Genomic DNA, 20,534 nt, shown 5'->3' on the forward strand with positions numbered 1-20,534 from the left:
CTGAGGCTCAATCGAAATTGGGCCTTGTTTAAATTAGACTGGCGAGCTGCAGACACCCGCTAGGCATCCCCAGGCAGCTTGCCGGTGAAGCGGACATCAATACAGCGACCCTCAGGTAAGTCCTCATAGTGGGGTTCGCGTGGACTATGGGGTGGGGGCTGGCTGCTGATTGCAACACCTATGGAGTCGAGGGAGCACTCCTACTCTCCCTGGCTCCACATGAACGAAGATATCTTATAGCTTATCTTTCGTTGCGGCCACTGAAGAATCTTGAGTGGGGAACGCCTGATGCTTGCCCTACTCATTGTGACTAATTTTGTAAAGGAGTCCTTTAAGGGGCGTCTTCCCGGGACACCTAAAAAATGGGCCATGAATTTAGTAGTGGGACCAACTAAAAACGGGTGCAACGCATACCAATTTCTACCCTGATATCTCTGTTGTAAATAGGGATTGTGGTATTAATTATGTTACAAAATGTTAAACTGTGATGTACATGTTATTTATCTTTGTGTGGCCATTGCCTGTTTGGGAACTTATCGTGCTCTGGGTTGATTACTTTTGCTTGATTGAAATGGTATTCACTCTCTGACCGCCTTTCAACTGGTTTGGTTTGATGATGAAAGCAGTACACATGGTTGCTGAGAGCTTCTGCACTAGCTTGTTGATAATCATTTAAATCTAACCATTTTCTTTAGGAAATTATTTATTTTTGGGGATTCTAAGGTTGATTATGAATTTAAAAAGCTATGATAAGTGTTTAGGGATTCTCTGGATCTTAATACTCTCTGTGTCGTAATTTATTTGCAGCTGTGTGGACACGTGTACATCAGTAACTTCTTTGTAGTGCTCAAAATTATAATTAGCTAACTTTAAATTTACGAGAAGGCATTTCTTACTATTGAAGTGTGATACATTATGAAAAAAAATGCCTCACTCTGCTCAGATTCATGAGAATCTTTCTTTATCTTGTGGCCAAATGCAGCCTACTCCAAAGGATTGACCTCCAGTGGTGAGCTGAGGGCGTAAAACACATGCAAAGCTCCTTCAGAAAGCACAGATGAGAGACTACTTATTGCTCTGGAATTTCTCTTAAAGACCACCTGTTTACAGTTCCCATCCAGTGATATACTAAACCACTTAGACTGAAGCAAGGCCAACTGCACTCTGTGCTCAAATTAATTGGCTGACCAATCTCACTGTGTAGCAAGTGAAGAAGGTATCAATACAGTATCTCAAATTATGATGATTACATTTTGGAATTTTTACGTTTCTGAAGAAAATATTTTGTTTATTTTTAAGATAGCACATTGGTGTAACTTGGAGCTCAATGTAGTTTTGCGTGAAAAGAATGCAGTTCCAATCCCTATGTGAACAATATCAACAAGCATGTACAAAAACGAGACACAAATTAAATGCTTTGGGAAAAAAATACAGCAATAAGACTGTATTAAAAAATGTCATAATGGAACTATGGGGGAAAAATTGGGTTGGTTTGCGCCTCCCGTTAGCGCCCTAAGAGGGCAAAGCAACTAGCGCTCGGGCGTGGCACCACCCACGCCTCCCGTGAAATTCAGCTGTGCAAGGCCCCTCCCCTTTAAGAAGGGGAGGAAGGCCTGCAGTACTGTGGCGCGCCATGCGCTGCGGCACATAGCGCCGCGATATTGACTCGCAGCGCCCCAAGAGGGAAGCGGGGCGCTTCCAGTAGCGCCCCGCTTCCCTCTTGGGGCACAACCACTCAAGTTCTGGCGCGGGGGCGCTAATTTTTCCGGGGCGCTAAAAAGTGAAGTTAGCGCCCCAAATGGGTAGCTACTCAATTTTTAGCCCTATGCATCCTACATTTGATGGATGGGACTAACAGTAACTGCATATCTCAATAGTACTTTATATTATTCCCGAAAAAAGTTTATGAACATAGTGGGCAGGATTTTCATTCAGGAGTCGTGTTAGAGGCGGGACTACAACTTTCGGGGTTGTAGTCCCACCTCCATCGAGATGCGGCCAAGCCACGCGATTTTAACTTGATTGACCTTGTTGAGCCCACCCAGAGGGCTCAGCAGGCCAATTAAGGGCCACCTGGCAACAGGTGATGTCACAGACTGAAATTTCATCTGTCAAGAGGTTTTGACAGATGAAATATCAGCGTTTCACAGCTGTTTGAAGCTGTCAAACACTGAGGGCTAGAAATTCAGTTGAGCCACTTTTGGGGCGGTAAAGTCGGGCGGCCGCTGAAGTTTGCGCCCGGTGCAAAGTCGAGGCCACTTCGCCGATATTCAGTAGCATCGCCCTAAGAGGTTGCTGCAGCGCTAAAACTGGCGATGCACAACTATCTTTAGGCGCTAAGCCGGCGGTGCTGAGCTATACCGCCGAGGCCGGGCGCAGCGCAGGTGCGGTGATTTCTTCATTGACGGCAGACACGCTGGCGCCGGCCAGCTCTTAAAGGGGGAAGGGTCGATTTTTTTGGCTGCCATGCCCTGGACACTGCAGCCCTCCACCTAGGCCTGAACACTGCTGCTGCAACTCTTCACCGCCCAGGACGATGCAGAAGGCCCGGGAGAGAGCGCTGCGCTTCAGCGAGGGTGACCTGAGGCTGCTGGTTAGCGCAGTGGAGCGAAGACGCCATGTTTTGTTCCCTGACAGTGGCAAGAAGCCGGTGCCCAGCGTCTACCGCAAAGCCTGGAGGGAGGTCTCCAACAGGGTGACATCCAACAGTGTGGTTGCCAGGAATCCTGTACAATGCAGGAAAAAGTTCAACGACCTCACTCGGATTGTCAGGGTGAGTACCCTTTCCAGTGTCCTCCTCATCCTTGCATGTGCACCTCACATTATGGACAAAGGGACCTGAAAGCCCTAATGGCCAGCCCTCATCCAGCAGCTATGGGACTGGCATGAACATCAATTGCACATTCTGCACTTTACACACTGTCCAAGCTATTCGACCATGGGAGGCAGTGCAGACAAGATCAGGGCTACACACTGTCCAAGCTATTCGACCATGGGAGGCAGTGCAGACCAGATCAGGGCTACACACTGTCCAAGCTATTCGACCATGGGAGGCAGTGCAGACAAGATCAGGGCTACACACCGTACTTAGAGGCCGTCCTTTCTCTTGCAGGCCAAGCTGGCTAACAACAGGCGTTGCCAGATTGGGACCGGTGGAGGCCGACCTCAGCACCAAGAGCTCACCGACCTAGACCAGCGCGTGGAGCGCATTATGGGAGTCCGTGTGATTGGCCCCGTTGCCACTGGAGATGCCAACCCTGTTCTGGGCACCAATGGTAAGGACATCACCTTTTGGACCTCTCTCGTTCCACTTGCGCATCAGATCAACATCCTTTGCCACTGTCCGACCAATGCGGTGAATGGCACCACTCATGCCTCCCTCGCTGACGCCCTGTCCTCACTCTAAAGCTACTCTTGTGCCTTCCTGCTTTCAGATGGTGAGACGCCAGGTGAGGAGGCGGGCCTTGAAGCTGCCAGTGACAGCCCCTCGGAAGAGGAGGAGGAGGAGGAGGAAGAGGTAGCCGGTCCATCAGTGGCACCCTCAGCTGCGGCAGCCCATGGCGATGTAGGGGACACGTCTTCCCTGGAGGGGAGCCTGGGGGAAGGGTCGCAGGAGAGTGAAGTTCCTGGGCCCAGCGGCCTGCAGCAACGCGGGAGGGGTGGGGAAGCTCAGCGGCCTTCTCCCCAGAGGGTGAGTGCGGCCTCCAGTCCTGCGACGGTCAGCGCAGAGGAGGTGCGCCTCCTAGAGGAAATGGCCGTCGACTCGGAGCGCAGGCACACGGAGCTCATGGGGGTAGTGGCACGGATGCCTGACTCCATACAGTCACTGGCTCAGAGTGTGGAGGAATTCGGGGCAGCACAGTCGGCGAGTACCCAAGTGCTCACTCGTGCCGTCCAGGCCCAGGCCAGGAGTCTCCAGGAATTCGGGGCAGCACAGTCGGCGAGTACCCAAGTGCTCACTCGTGCCATCCAGTCACTGGCTGGGAGTGTGGAGGAATTCGGGGCAGCACAGTCGGCGAATACCCAAGTGCTCAGTCGTGCCGTCCAGTCACTGGCTGGTCTTATGCGGTCACAGACCAGGGCAGCACGGGCACTAACTGGTGCCACATTGGCTGCATCAGCCAGGCATCGCCAGGGCACCCGCCGCCCTGCAGCAGCCCAGCGGGCTGTCCTTCAGCAGTTTGCTGCGCATGCTACAGTGCTGGCCCGGGCGACTGCCACTGTATCAGGCGACCAGCGAGCGCCTGCCATCAGCCAGCTTGCCCCCATTCCTGCAGCCGACACTGCCACTCCACCAGTGCAGCTGCCACCAGCTGCTGGACGCACTGATGCCGCCCAGCCACAGCTGCAGCAGTCACCAGCCGGCCCCTCGAGGGCCAGAGCTCGTGCAGGCCGACCCCCAAGGGCATCTGCCGTCTCGCCATGTGCCCCTCAGGAGCCTTCCCCCAGCCTTGCTGCAGCCACTGGGCTCCAATTGAGGAGGAGCAGCAGGGCGGGCAGGGGCCGCACAAGTATGCGCAAGGCATCGCCCTCGCGGGCCAAAAAGTAGAAGGTGTGGGCAAATGTGTTGTTTTTATGAAGGCCGAGGATGTTGTGTTTTTATGAAGGCCGAGGATGTTGTGTTTGTTTTTATGAAGGCCGAGGATGACGGTCTTTTTTGTTTCACTGTTCCGTTAATCCTCTCCAGGTTGTGGGAGCGAGTTATGTGTCTGACTGTTTTTGGGGGTTTTTTTCTGTTTCTGTTTGTCATGTGGGAAGGGCACAGAGTTTGTGGAATAAACAATTTTCTTTAATCAGATTGTCCATGTTTGAACTTTGAAGTTTTTGTTGCCTTGACCGGCTGAGGGCTTGCGGAGCGGCTGCATTCATGTTCTTTAATTGGCACAAGCCATTCCTTGAGAGGGGGCCTAGAACCTACGTTCAATAAGCCGCCAACGGGTGGCCCTTGGACCTTGTGCCTCCCTCCTGTGCTGGTCCGCCTCCTCCTGCTCCTCCTGCTCCTCCTCCTGAGGTGGTGCTCCAATCTGTGGTGGCAATGCCTGAGTCCTGCGGATAGCCAGGTTGTGCAGCATGCAGCAAATGACCACGAAATGGGACTCGCTCCGACGAATACTGCAGGGCTCCGCCGGAACGATCCAGGCAGCGGAACCGTTGCTTCAGGACGCCGATTGCTTGTTCGATGATGTTCCTGGTCGCTTGATGGCTCTCGTTGTATGCCTCTTCAGCAGGGGTCCTGGGCGCGTGGAGCGGGGTCATGAGCCAGGTACACAAAGGATAGCCTTTGTCCCCGATAAGCCATCCTCGTGGCTGAGGCTGTGCCTGGAACATGTCAGCCACAGTAGTCTGTCGCAGGATGAAGGCATCGTGGCTGCTGCCTGGAAAGCGAGCATTGACAGCTAGGATGAGCTGCCTGTGGTCACACACCAGCTGTACGTTGAGGGAATGGTAGCCCTTCCGGTTGCGGTAATCCTCGGCATTCTCCACAGGTGCCCGCAAAGCCACATGCGTGCAGTCAATGGCGCCCTGCACCATGGGGAAGCGCGCTATTCTTCCAAATCCCATTGCACGCTGTTGCTGCTTGTCCAGGGTCATGGGGAAGGAGATGAACTGACGTCTCCTTCTGAAAAGGGCATTGGTCACCTGGCGGATGCAGCAATGCACGGCGAACTGGGAGATGTTAGCAATGTCCCCAGCAGCGGATTGGAAGGAGCCGGTGGCATAGAAGTTGAGAGCCACCGTCACCTTCATTGCCACCGACAGAGACGTCCTGCACCTCAGCTGTGGCTGCAGATCTCTCCGAAGCAGCTGGCAGATCTCTGTGACCACCTCCCTTCGGAATCGCAGCCTCCTAACACACTGCTCGTCAGACATGTTGAGATAGGAGAACTGCTGGCGGTAGACCCTGGGTGGGTAAGGCCTCCCTTGGTGACGCCTGTTGCCCCCTCTCCGTCTAGCCAGGGCTCGCACTCTCTCACGGCGTCTGTGAGCCCTTTGGATGTAATTGTGAAAGCCTGCGTTGACACCCATTGCAGCCCCCATAATATGCTGGCAAACAATGAGATATGAATGAAGGCAAAGACAATTGCAAAGCTGTGGCCTGAAGCCAGAAGTACCTGTCCTAGTGTTGGGCCAAAGCAGTAAGCTCTCTACCTTGGTCTCTCTCCAAAGATCCGTATCACAAGAATGAGTGCTGCAAAATGGCAGCCTTTTATAGTGCAGGTGAAGTGCCCTTTAATTTGCGCTCCCCGCGGCCCGCATCGGCTGAGCACCGTTCCACTCAACAGTCGCGAGGGCCGCCAAGCGCACAATGGGCCGGCGCGACTGAAGTTCCGGTTGGGGGCGCACAAAGGGCGTTGCACGAGGAAATGACGTCATGATCTGCGCGCGCAGCTGAGCGCGCGCAAAGACTTTGCGCCGGTGCAAAATGTCTACTGAAGTTGGGGCGAGGCGCAGATCGCGCTGCGCCCGGGCGCTAAGCGCCTAGCGCTCGACATCTACTCCTCCTAAGGCGCTAACGGCTGGCGCAACCAACTGAATTTCTAGCCCAATTAGTCTTACTTCTAACATGAGTCCTTCTCCACAGACTCAGTTAGAAACCTCTCCTGCACAGAAAGCTGCAGGCTGTCACTTTTGACAGTTCGCAGCCATTCTGCTTTCTGTGCCGCTGAGATGAGGGACTCCCGAGACCTAAAGGAAAGAAGGCTGAAAGGGTAAGAAAATGTATGTAAAACTTATTTAATCACTTTAGACACACCAAACACACTTACCTTTGCACTGATGCACACATCACTCACCTGAACACCAACATCTCGACCCCTCCAAGCCCTTCAACCCGACGGCCCGCCTCCTCTAACTTGGCGTGGTTTGGAGCCGTCAGGAATCCCACACTTCAACCTTAAAAATAGGGATTAGGCTAAAAACTGCCTGTTAACTACCTGTTAACAGGCAGTTAATTGGCACTAATCCCTTCCCGCCTTGGGTAGGCAGGTCTCAGTGCGGGGCGGGTACCCGCCTCCTTTGAAACTAGCATGGAGGCGGTTTTGGGTGCGGGATGGGGTCGGGACCCCTGATTTGGGGATTTTAACCCCCCGCATGCCTCCAATCCCGACTCCACGGCCCAATGAAAATCCTGCCCCGTGTCTTTTCCTATTGTCAAAATCATAAGTTGTGACAATTATGAAGCCGAGAGAGATCAGCAAAGTGAGGTTAAAAAGGCTATCACTCAATATAAGGGATTCAGAGTCCACATAACCTGTAAGAGGCAGTCATACGGGGAGAGGGCAGGGAAGTGGACGTGAGTCTAGATTCGGATCAGCCATGATCCTATTGAATGGCGGAGCAGGCCCGAGGGGCCGTATGGCCTACTCCTGCTCCTACTTCTTATGTTCTTATGTTCTTAAACGATATTGCTGCTTTCTTATAATTTGCAAACTAAAAGGGTACATTACGTCTGTGCTAACTCTTAAAGGTTTGTTTCTGTAATGACATCTCATGAAACAAAGTAAATGAGTGTAAAGATACCACTGCGCTCTACTTTAAACAAAATCAAGATCAATGATTCAACAACAACAACTTGCACTTATATAGCGCCTTTAACATAGAAAAAAACATTTTAAGGCACTTCACATAAGCGTAAGGAACAAATGAATGCTAAGCCAAAGAAGGGGATATATGGAAGGGTGAACAAAAGCTTGGCCAAAGACCTGGGTTTAAACAGTGTCTTAAAGGAGGAGAGGTAGGTGGAAAGATGGAAGGATTTAGGGAGGGAATTCCTGTGTGTAGGGCCTAGGTGGCTGAAAGCATAGTCACCATTGGTGGGATAAAGGGGAGGGAATTGCACAAGAAGCCAGAATCAGAGGAATGGAGAGTTCTGAGGGGTTATAGAACTGGAGGACAAGAATGATGGGTGGGCAGGACTTGGTGTTGGATACCATATCGGCAGTAAAGTTTTGGATGAGCTGAAGTTTACAGAAGATACAGGATGGGTGGCCATCCTAGAGAGAGTTAGAATAGTCAACCTAGAGGTGACAACAGCATGTATGACAGTTTCAGCAGCAAATGGCTGAAGTAGGGGTGGAGTCGGGTGATGTTACAGAATTGGAAGTAGGCAATTTTCGTGATGGGAAAGGTATGGGGTCAGAAACTCAGCTCAGAGTTGACTAGGATGCTGAGGTTGCAAGCAGTCTGGTTTAGTCTGAGACAATGGCCATGGAAGGGGTTGGAATCAATAGCAATGATGTGTTGTTTTGGTGGGGGCTGAAAGCAATGGCTTCGGTCTTCCCAGTGCTTAGTTGGATGAAATTGCAGCTCATCCAAGACTGGATGTCATATAAGCAGTCTGAGAACACAGAGGCGGTGGCAGGGTTAAGAGAGGTGATAGAGAGGTAGAGCTGGATGTCGCCAGCATTCACATAGAAGCTGACTCCATGTCTGCAGATGATGTCACCAAGGGGCAGCACATAGATAAAGAAGAGAAGGGGACCAAGGATAGATCCGTGGAGAATTCCAGAGGTAACAGTGTGGGGGCCGGAAAAAGAAGCCATTGCTGGAGATTCTCTGGCTTTGATCAGATAGGTAAGAGTGGAACTAAGTGAGGGCAGTGCCCTTGAGCTTGGCAACAGAGGAGAGGCATTGGAGGAAGATGGTGTGATCGACTGTATCATAGGCTGTAGACAGGTTGAGGAGGATGATGAAGAATAATGCAGTCACAGAGGATGTCATTTGTGACTTTGAATGAGGCTGGTTCAGTGCTGTGACACGGGGAGAGAAACCTGACTGGAGAGATTCAACCAGGGTGTTGTGGGAAAGATGGGCATGGATTTGGGAGGCAACAAAAGGTTCAAGGACTTTGGACAGGAGAAAGAGGGCAGAGATCAAGTGGTAGTTTGCAAGAACAGAGGGGTCAAGGCTAGTTTTTTCGAGGAGGGGGGGAGATATTGGTAGTTTTGAAAAGGAGGGTGTCAGTGCCTAAGCAGAGGTAACCATTTATATTGTCAGCTAGCATGGAAGCCAGGAAGGGAAGTTTGGTGGTTAGCAGTGTAGTGGGAATGGGGTTATGGAAGCAGGAAGCCTTATGTGTGAGATGGGCTCAGAGAGGACATGAGGGGAGAAACAAGAGAGACATGTATGTTCAGGGCTAGGGCAGGGAGTAGCCTGGGGGAAGGTTTGGTTTGGTTGGCAAGGGAAGTGGGGAAGCAGCAGCAGCTGAACAGATGGTCTCAATCTTAATGATGAAGAAGTCCATCTGCTCCTTGCGCTTGCTGTTGGAGGTGAGGGTGGAGGGGGTAAGAGGAGTGGTTTAAGGAGATGCTTGTTAGTGGAGAAAGAAGCTGGGTATTATCATTGCTCTTGGGAATGATCCTGGAGTAGTGGGTGATGTGGCAGATCAGTAATGGATGATCCTGGAGTAATGCTTGTTCTGGTCCTGTGAGATCGGTAATGGATGACTAAACCAGTTGTGCACCAGTTATGTTCAAGACTGCGTCCTTTGGGAGCAAAAAAGGGGGCCATACCAAGGGAACGACCAGGATAAGAGAGAGTAAAGGTTTTTTTGGGAACAAAAACTTCAAAGGTAAATGTGAGGGAGTGGATGACAAAATCAATAGATGCAGATAAATAAAAGGGAATTGTCCTACAGTTCCTGACTCATCACGTGCTGAACTCATGCAGCAACATGTGGCTAAACTGCAGGAAGGATCCCTCACCAGTACTATTTAAAGGAATTATGCAGTACTTACAGGTTAGTTACTGGTTTGTCATTTCAGGCTGCTGACTAACCTCTTGGCATTTCTTGGTGTGTTTTGTGACTCTGGAAAGTTCAGATTGTCTGCGGAGAACAAGTTTTTGCTGGTGCTGCACTGTTGTTGGCTACGTCATAACTAGTTTGACTGCAGTCATGGTGGTCTCATAGGACTGCCTTCCAGCAGTATTGTTAACTTGATAACTCTGGTGAGGTCATTGAACTTTTTGCAGTATTGCAGCCATGTCCTGCGAGCTAAGCACCTGGCATTCACTTGCTCTGCCACTTCTTCCCACTGTGGCAATGGAGTTGATGACTGGAGGGCTTCATGGCCCCTGGGGGGAAGAGGAAGTCCCTCCTCCTGTCCACTGCCTGGATCAGGACCTCCAAGGCAGCATCAGAAAACTTGGGGGCATGATCTGCAGGTCTAGCAGCCATTTCTTCAATTCACAAGTGCTTGTTACCTTCTGCAGCATGAGTGCACCTCCCCTTTAAGAGGTGCCAGCTGCCTTTAAGTGATGTCAGAGACACCCGATATCAAGCATGCCGCCAATGAATAGTGTGGTTAGTGCTGGATGCACACCTGAGTGATGATAAACAGTAGGCAGCATAAATATTATGTGGTGCCTGAGACAACACAATAGGCACAATGGGCGTGATCGCATTTCTAGCCCAGTGTTCGAGCTTTACATGGTAAGCTATAGAGGAAGCTACCAATCAATTTTTATATTACTATTGAGATCTTATAGTGGTGCAGAATGGGTATTTCCCATCTTTTCCAAACAAGCTAGGATGGTGTCCCTGTATTTCAGGCTGGTTGTTGGAAACATGAAGGAAGCTGTTAGACCTCTGCTCCTCCCACTAATGTGTGAAGTAAGGCTGATGAATGGAGGCAGCTGGACTAGGTCTTTGATGTATTGATTTCTGAGTGTATTAGTCATTTAAAAAACGAAAGAAAATCCCATCCCTGTGAGTTCTGAGCCAAAGTACATTTTGGAACTAAAATGCAGAGAGAAACATTAATCACAGGTCAACACTGACAGCAAAGGTTACATTTAACATAATGATAGTGTTTCCGATTAACTAGCAACTTTCATGTCATCTGTCCAGTAACTATTGAGGTTAACATTTCTTTATTTTTCTTCTCTGACACAGACAATGAACATGTTTATATGGAGCTGATGCAGAAACTCTGCAAGTATTGTCCAAAGGAATGGAAGAAGGAAGTAAGCAAAGTGAGTTGCGCAGCAGCAGAATTGTTACCTGCTGTTTCACTACAGCGCAAAGACCTACTGTTGAGTTGGCCATATTTTTATTTATACAGTTGTGCCACTCAACAGTAGGTTTGGTGAATTCTGCTTCCTGCTTCCCTGCACACATTTCATATGGAATAATAGCTGGGTTTGCATGTGCTACAAGAGTAACACAGTTGAAGGCTATTGATGGTGTCCTAAACAGTGAAAGAGAAGTTTGAGTGGTTTGTGAATGTCATCTGACACCTGAAATTGTCAGAGCTCTCTTCCCTTATACAGGCATAGCTGCTTCCCATAGAAAATGTAGTTACATTCTTTTTATACTTTCAAGTAGTTACAATGCTGTGAAGTTGATCCTATTGTAGATCTCTCATTTGTCCAGTTTCCATTGCGACATTTTTCAGAAAATAACTGGTTCTGTGTCACATGCCAGGAGGGGGAGAGGACACAGAGAGACAGTGTCAGGGGGTGATGGTGAGATATAATGTGGCAGGAAAGGACAACGTTACTGCAAAATACTGATAACAGCCGCTATACATTCTGGAATTGATTGCACACAATCCATATTGGTTCATCTGAATGAATGAATATTATTGGAATTGTTAAAATAGCTTTTCTATTTTACTGTGCTATCATTAGCATAAGACATCATAGAACAGGAGAAAATGGCTGCACTGTCTACTGGTGCATCCTCATAATCAGCTTGGCTGTCTAATTTAGTTTTTAAATTACAAGTTCTTAGCAGATATAATTTTATTTACTGCAACACATGTTTAGTGTATGTTTTGCCAAAGATTGTAACATATTTTCGAACATTGAGGGTGAAATTGGTCAGCACCAGTAGTGCAAAATGGGCTAATTAGCATGTAATACAAATAATGTTTTGTAATTGAAACAATGAATTCTCTTTGTTTATTTGTTTAGTGTTTCATGTATGAGAATATGAACGGGCATGCAATGTTTCATGTATGAGAATATGAACGGGCATGTAATGTTTCATGCATGAGAATATGAACGGGCATGTAATGTTTCATGTATGAGAATATGAATGGGCATGCAATGTTTCATGTATGAGAATATGAATGGGCATGTAATGTTTCATGTATGAGAATATGAACGGGCATGCAATGTTTCATGTATGAGAATATGAATGGGCATGTAATGTTTCATGTATGAGAATATGAATGGGCATGTAATGTTTCATGTATGAGAATATGAACAGGCATGCAATGTTTCATGTATGAGAATATGAACGGGCATGCAATGTTTCATGTATGAGAATACTAGCTGAAGTGCCTGGCGGTGCCGAGGCTTTTTCGAGGGCATGTTGTTGTTGGAAGAGAGAGAGAGAGCGACTGGGGGGAAGAGAGAGAGCGACTGGGGGGAAGAGAGAGAGCGACTGGGGGGAAGAGAGGGAGGGGAGGGGGAGGGGAGGGGGGAGGGGAGGGGGGGAGGGAGGGGGAGGGGGGAGGGGGAGAGGGGGGGGAGGGGAGGGGAGGGGGGGAGGGGTGGGGGGGAGGGGAGGGGGGAGGGCGGGGGGACAAAAGGGGGGGAAGGGAGGGCGGGGGGGAGGGAGGGGAGGGAGGGCCCCCCCCGAGGGTCGCAGCCCCCCCCCCCGAGGGTCGCGGCCCCCCCCCCGAGGGTCGCGGCCCCCCCCGAGGGTCGCGCCCCTCCCGAGGGTCGCGCCCCCTCCCCCGAGGGTTGCGCCCCCCCCAAGGGTCGCGCCCCCCCCGAGGGTCGCGCCCCCCGAGGGTCGCGCCCCCCCCCCGAGGGTCGCGCCCCCCCCCCCCCCCCCCCCCGAGGTGAAGACCGCCGATTGCGCGCGCAGCAGGAGCTGAGACGCAGCGTCTCTCTCTGGCTCGGCCGGCGGGCCCGGTTGCCAGGGTAACCGTGACGCTGACCAAGCCCCGCCCCCCGGCCGAGCCAGAGACAGAGACGCTGCGTCTCAGCTGCTCCTGCTGCGCGCGCGGCCCCCCCCCCCCGAGGGTCGTGGCCCCTCCCGAAGGTCGCGGCCCCCCCCCCGAGTGTCGCGGCCCCCCCCCCCCGAGGGTCGTGCCCCCCCCCCCCCCCGAGGTGAAGACCGCCGATTGCGGCTGTGCGAGACGGCCGGGGGGCTGGTTGCCAGGGTGACGCTTGACGCTCAGCAAGCCCCGCCCCCCGGCCGAGCCAGAGAGAGACGCCGCGTCTCAGCTCCTGCTGCGCGCGCACCCTAGCGGCGCTGGGCTGAGGCTCGGCCCTCCAGCCTTCGAGTGGGGCCGGGAGGTGCCTAGCTCGGGCGTGGGTGCGAAGGGGAAGCCGAGGCTTCGAGGCCTACCTGGAAAAACGGGGAAAGGTAGGAAAATTAATGAGATTAGATAAGTTAATTACTTTCTAAATCATTTTTTTTTAAAACAATATGTGTTTTAAAAGCAACGTTTTTTTTTAAGACGCAGAAAGCGGGAAAAAGAAAGGAAAAGTTTGGAATCAAGATGGCGGCGACTCACCTCGGTTCAGAACGATAAGGCCCGGCCATACACGCACCGATTGGCCCGGCGGCACACGCCAGCAACCCGGCGTACGATTGGTCGAGCTCGAGGTCACTCTGTCGCTAATGAGCGGATAATGAGATGCTAATGAGCGGAACGTTGAAGGTTTTTGGGATACCGCGGGCGCAATTTTAGCCCGGCCAAAACGTAAATACGCTTAAAACCGTCTCGGAAGCGTAAGCTTTCTTTGGAGGTAACATGCGCGTAGGTACGCCCTGTAACTTTCGAGCGCATAGCCCGACAGACGCACAGGCGATGACAGACAGAATGACAGACAGACAGACAGAATGACAGACAGACAGACAGATGTACCGATTTATATATATAGATGAAGGGGCATGCAATGTTTCATATATGAGAATATGAATGGGCATGTAATGTTTCATGCATGAGAATATGAACGGGCATGCAATGTTTCATGTATGAGAATATGAATGGGCATGCAATGTTTCATGTATGAGAATATGAACGGGCATGCAGTGTTTCATGTATGAGAATATGAACGGGCATGCAATGTTTCATGTATGAGAATATGAACGGGCATGCAATGTTTCATGTATGAGAATATGAACGGGCATGCAATGTGGAGCACTTTGAAGTTCTCCATTGGCCTGCTGTGAGGAGGTGTAATTCATTTTTCTTTCCTTTCTGCAGGGCATTGACCAGTTTGGTCCACCTATGATTATTCATTTCAGGGTACAGTACTACGTGGAGAATGGGAGATTAATTGGGTAAGACTAATGTGATTGAAGAAGATTAGTTAGCATGAGCTCAAGTGGGATGCCTGCTTAATAGTCTTTAGGGCTGTACACATTTGTGAGGGATTTTTGGTCAAATTTCAGTCTATGAAATTTCAGTAATGACAAATTTCACAGGTTGTGCATGGATGTTGTTTTTGCTCAAGTGGGTTTTAAATGCGTCTTCACCCCTGACTGAAGTCAGACCGCTTTTGCCATTTGCTCACGATTTTGCTAATGAAAGATTTTACACTATTATTTCAATACGTGCAAGTAACCAAGATATAAAGGGCAGAAAGAAACAGAAGAATTACATTGGAAATGGTTCCCTCTCCTCAAACGCTGTCACACTCCCTTTCAAAACCTCTATCATCACCCTTCTCTTCAAAATACCCACCACTGACTCCCCTGTCATTGCTAGCTACCACTCTTTATATAGCACCTTTAACATAGAAATTGTCCCAAGACACTTCACAGAGGTGTAAGCATAAATGGACGCCGAAACAGAGAAGGAAAGATTAGGTTAACCAAAAGTTGTCACAGAGGTCAGTTTTAAGGAAGATCTTAAAGAAAGAGAGATGGAGGAATTTACGGAAGGGAATTCCAGAGCGTTGGACTCAGGTGTTTGAAAGTATGAGGCAAAGGGAGAGGGATGCACAAGAGGCTTGAGTTAGAGGAAGACGGGCTCGATGGGCCGAATGGCCTTCTTCTGCGCTGTAACCATTCTATGATTCTGTGATTTTGGAGAGAGTTGTAGGGTTGGAGGAGGTTACAGAGATAGAGAGGGACAAGGCCATGGAAAAATTTAAACACTAGGGCCTAGAAATTGAGTGGGCTTAGCGCCCATTTTGCGGCGCTAGAGGGCATTGCGCTGGACTTACAGCCGGTTTTGAAATTGACTAGGGCCCAACATCGGCGTTACACCGGTAGCGCTGCGCCGGCACCGATGACGTCATCGGTGTGCGCAGCGTCCCGGTTGCCGTGGTGACGGGCCCCAGCGCCGAAATTCAGTTGCGGCCGCCTCGCCCGTGGCAGCCGCAACTAAGACTCTGGCAACAGAGTCTTGCACGACTTTGCGCCGGCGCATAAAGGTGGAGCGGCGGCCGGCCGCTTTCCCGCCGGCCGCCTGCCCGCACCTCCCTTCCCGGACTCTCCCACCCCCGCCCCGTGGAACAGATGCTTCTCGGCTGCGAGCCCGGCACTTCCCCGAGGTGCCGGGCTCATTTTTGTGAAGATTTTACCGGCCAGCGGGCGGGTGCAGGCAGCTCCTCCTTAACTGAAGGAGGAGGCCTGCACTTCCCGAGCCTGCCGCACCGCATCGGGCGCCGCAGCGCCGGAATAGCGCCGCAATGCGGCGCGTAGCGCCAGTTTTCAGGCGCAAACAGCCTTCAGTAGCGCCGGCAGCCGTTTGGGCGCGGCGCTACTGAATTTTTGGCGCGCACAGCGCGACTTAGCACCGGCGCTAAATTTCCGGCGTTAAGCCCCGGCGCAGCGCAACCTCAATTTCTAGGCCTAGGATTTGTTGGGGATCGGGAGCCAATGCAGGCCAGCAAGGAAAATATGATAGGTGCATGGGATGTGGTGTGGGATAGGATATGGGCAGCAGAATGTAAAATGAGCTGATGTTTATGGAAGGTGGAGGATTGGAGGCTGACCAAGAGAGCATTGGAGTAATCAAATCTGGAGGTGACAAAGGTACGATTGAGACGTTCAGTAGCAGATGGGATGAGGTAACTGTGGAGGTGTGTAATATTACAGAGATTAAAATAGGCAGTCTTTGTGATGGATAGGTCAGAAACTCAGCCCAGAGTTAAACAGCGTGCTAAGGTAGTGAGCAGCCTGGTTCAGCCTGAGACGTGGCCAGGGATGGGGATCAAGTTAGTGGCAAGGGTACAGAGATCATGTCAGGGTCCAAAGACGCTACCTTTAGTCTTCCCAGTGTTTAACTGGAGGAGGTTATGGCTCATCTAAAACTAGATGTCAGACAAGCAGTCTGACAGCACGGAGTCAGTGAAATGGTCAAAAGAGATGTTGGAGTGGTAGAGCTCGGTTATCAGCATACATGTGGCTTCACTTCAAAATACAATAGATGTGTTTGTCAGTGATTCTAATCTAATATATTTCTCGTTGCAGTGACAGAGCAGCTAGATACTATTATTACTGGCATTTGCGGAAACAAGTTCTCCAATCCCAATGCATGCTACATGAGGAGGCCTATTTTCTACTTGCTGCCTATGCATTACAAGCAGACCTCGGCAACTACAAAAGGCACAAGCATTATGGGAAATATTTTGAGCCAGAAGCTTACTTTCCTCCTTGGGTATGACCTTTTAAAATTGTATTTCTTTAAAGTATACAGATACAGAACAAAGGGCCAAAAACTCCGATGGTTTGGTAGAGTGTAAAGCTAGAAGATCTAACTGGGGGTGAGGTTCGGAATTTGAGACTTCGAGATGGTTCACTGGTTTTATGCAAACTTTAAATTCCACCCTAAATTCCATTGAAAGTGACGGAGGGTTTAAGGTAAGTCCATTGTAACTAAGTGCAGCCATGCAAATGATGGGATTGGGCCAGGATGACATCACCAGTCCTAAATTCCAACATTTACGCCCCGGAGGAAGAGGTTCAAAGAGGATAAAAATAATTTTATTTAGGCCTTGACCAAGTTTGAGGCCTGAATAGGATAGCGTTTGGGGCTTTTCTGGAGGGTGAGGCTCTCTCCCTCCATCTAATGACTTAGGGGACTCGCTGCTACTGACCCCAGGGACCACAGCTGTCTTGCTCCTGGCAGTCCCTGGGGTCAGTGGAGGCAGTAGCAGTAAGCAAGAAAATGGGGCAGATTGCCAGGCTCCAACCTCCATCTATCATTTACATCATTCCAACGGCCATCCTGGTGGGAATGGGGGGAGGGAAATAGAGTGGGACGGAAATACAGCAGTAGTCTTTACCACCCAATTTTCCCTCGTTTTCTGCTGCTATCATGTCCGATTTCAGCTAGGATGGCACAGGGTAAATCTAGCCCCATATCTACCTAACATCCTTTTGCAGTTGTTTGAAATTCATGACAAAGATTGTGGAATTTATAATAAAACCAGATGACATAGGATCCCATTGTAAAGTTTGTTTGACATTTACGCCTACTGTTTCATGGGACCAAAAAAAAGCAGGTTTGGAAGATCAGTATTTCACTTTTTTAGACAGGGATGTAAAACTTGTTACCATGGACTCATAAGCATAGCTAGATGAATCTTATCCAAGATATATTTTTTTCATCTTGATATGGTTTGTTATTTATGCAGGCCTTTCTCTTCCGGCTCCACCAACATAATTTGTGTATATTTATTGGATTTCAAAGATTTGATCTTTTGATCATTTTGAACAGCAGCACAGTGGAGATGCAATTCTTTAATCAAGCACTGCCAAATTTAAGTGTTTTCTATGTTGAAATATATGCTAGTTTTTCACTTTTTAATCAAGTTAGGTCATTATAAGGATACACTGACTGTTAGCAAGGAGAACATTTTAGAATGACTTGTTTGGACAGGAAAGGGGCCTATGAGAATGATAAACGATGTCATGTAATAACTCTTACTGTAGATTTCTCTTAAAATAATTAGGTCAGCAATTTGCTACTTTTGTGGGCTGAGTATCCGTAAAGACTTCAGTGCACAGACTGAAAAAAACAACAGAACACAGAAACCACAAAATAACAGGGGACTTGTGCAACTATATAATTAAGATAAATCTCAGAGCATTTATAGGCAATGCTTTGTGTCTGTATACACTCATTCTCATGTTTCTTTTTGAAAGCCCTGCAGAATAAACCTATAGCTGACATTGCTTTATGAGTAAGATGTGTGTGCATATATGTATATGTGTGTGTGTGTATGTCTATATGTATTACTGTGTATAGTGTGTGCTTGTTGTGTGATTATGAGGCACAGGATCTTAGACTGACAAAAGTGAGTTTGCCATTTTTAATAGTCTTTTTCTTATATTCACAAACTCTTAAAGTTTAGTCTCACTGAGTTGTTCCAAATCCCAAACTGGCATATTTTGAACCAAATAAATTTAATAGTAGGCTGCAGCTGTGTATTCCAGACTGGAAACAACATGAAGTAGGAATTAGGGGAAAGCAACGGTCATATATCGTAACATCTGTAAATTTCAGGCTATTAGACCATGGATTTGGAGACCAACATCTTGTGCTCACAGTTACTAACGCCAATGCGTTTTGATGTAAGTCCAGTAATTGTTCTTTTAGTTTCAACTCCTTATTTTCTCAGCTTCTGGCCTCTGCTCCTGCAAAGCTTCAGCCAAGAGATAAATACTAAGTAAAATGTGACTCCTCCACGCCTTTAATTTTGGTCCTTTTTGGCAGTACATTGTGCTCATCCATTTGAAGGGCAGTTGGTGTTGAGCAGGGAATCTGATCTGTTTTGGTTGATGAGATTGTCTGGGAAGTGATGAAACTCCAGAAACTCAACACAAAGTATTAGCAACAGATTGCTGCTCAGCAATCACTGTACTCTCTGTGCTCGTTACTGCATTTTTCTCTGTGTGTAAAGTTAATATTAGGCTTTAATGACAGCTTAGTAAAATTATTTTTCTTCATCATGATGTAATATATACCCCATGGTTACAATAAACTGTACACATTATATTCTCTTTTAAGGAGCCAATTTTTATTCGAACACCCATAGCCAGATTGGCTGAGCTACTTATTTGTCACTGGTAAATTGGAATATAATTTAAATAGAATATTGAGCTGTGCTGCATGGAAAGTATATTGATTGAGCACCCTGAAAACAACTAGACAGCATTGTGCATTTTGTATGTTCAGAGCTAGGAACTGCTCTCTCTGCTGTACAGATCCCTGATCATAGTAATGGTGTCTAATGTAACAGACAGTGCCTGTTAAAATAGGTTGGTTGCCTTTGTGGAGGACTGGTGAAAATACCTGAGACAAATATGACACATAATGATTCATGCAAGTAGTGCAATAATGTTTTGGGGCTGCAATGATTTTACTCCATGAAGATTGTCTAACTGTCACACACTGCATAACAAGGTGCAAAAAATAATTGATTTAAAGGAGGATTATTCACTCTTACAGGTGGTTACCAAGCGAGGAAAAGAATACATTTTGAAACACATTCCAAATATGCACAAGGACCAGTATGCACTTACAGCCTCAGAAGCACATCTCAAATACATCAAGGAGGCTGTCCAGCTAGATGATGTGGCTGTTCATTATTACAGGCTATATAAGGTAAAGAACAGAATGAATATACTGTGGCTTCAATTCAGACAGAATGCTCAGAATGTTTATTGAAAGCACTGACTGAAAGAATTTTCTACTTACTGAGATTTCTTTTTGTCTGATTGCTTTCACAACCTGGGAAGGTTACCAGTGATCAGGTTAGTAGAATGGTTGCCTGCAGCCGTATTGGTGTTGCCAACCATAGATCGGGGAAATCACAATCCAGGGCAAATGTTAAGGCAGTTAGTGACATTTTAGAGATGAAAGCACTGAAGCAACTCTGGTTAAATTGTGATTTGTGACATTGTGGCAAATGATTGGGGTGGGGGGAGGGAAAGTTTGGTATTTCATTGAGAAGGTAAAAGCTCAGGGAGGGGGGCAATATATACTGCTAGCAATAACTTAACTATGTGATGTATAGGTACAGCTTATGTCTGCAGCCTGTGGCTTTTGTTCCATTTTTTGTCTTCTGTTTTTGTTTAGAAACAGTTGAGACCACACAAAAATAAGAGTTTATTATACCACAGTAACTGTCAGCCCTGGTTTACATGTCTTCAAAATCCAACAGGGATGCTACAACGTAAAAAATGTATATGCTCTTGTAAATTCTTTTTTGGCTCTCTTTATATTACGATAAGGTAACCATACTTATTCATTACGATAGCAAAATACTGCAGATGCTAGAAATCCGAAATAACAACAGAAAATGCTGGAAAAACTCAGCAGGCCAGGGCAGCATCCGTGGAAAGAGAAACAGAGTTAACGTTTCAGGTCAATGACCTTTCGTCAGAACTGGAAAAAAGCAGGAAATGGAAAGCAGATTTAGGGGCTGGGAAAAGGGGGAGGGGATGAAAGAACAAAAGGGAAGGTCAGTGATAGGATAGATAGCAAGAGAGATTAAGAGACATTGAGAGACATTAAGAGATATTCAAGGTGAGAGGAGGTAGTAATGGGACAGGTTAAGAAACAAAGGATGTCTCTAGATGGGGTGTAAATTGCGCTGGCAGAATGAAGGAC

The 20,534-nt window shown here is 48.4% G+C and overlaps 1 protein-coding gene across 3 annotated transcripts in view; it reads left to right on the forward strand.

Moving 5' to 3' along the window:
* The window catches only part of frmd6 (FERM domain containing 6), a 135,153-nt gene that overhangs the window by 84,081 nt on the left and 30,538 nt on the right, over positions 1-20,534 (forward strand). For 2 of the 3 annotated variants that reach the window (XM_086003167.1, XM_086003168.1), the window contains exons 4-7: positions 10,895-10,974; positions 14,172-14,248; positions 16,388-16,574; positions 19,371-19,526. In XM_086003167.1, coding sequence (XP_085859293.1) covers positions 10,895-10,974; positions 14,172-14,248; positions 16,388-16,574; positions 19,371-19,526 — 500 coding nt within the window. Of the gene's footprint in view, positions 1-10,894; positions 10,975-14,171; positions 14,249-16,387; positions 16,575-19,370; positions 19,527-20,534 lie in introns of those variants that run through there. The other variant, XM_086003169.1, reaches the window with a different exon arrangement.

This window comes from Somniosus microcephalus, chromosome 12 (assembly GCF_052327205.1).
Source record: "Somniosus microcephalus isolate GS21.2 chromosome 12, FLI_Smic_1.0, whole genome shotgun sequence".
NCBI lineage: Eukaryota > Metazoa > Chordata > Chondrichthyes > Squaliformes > Somniosidae > Somniosus > Somniosus microcephalus.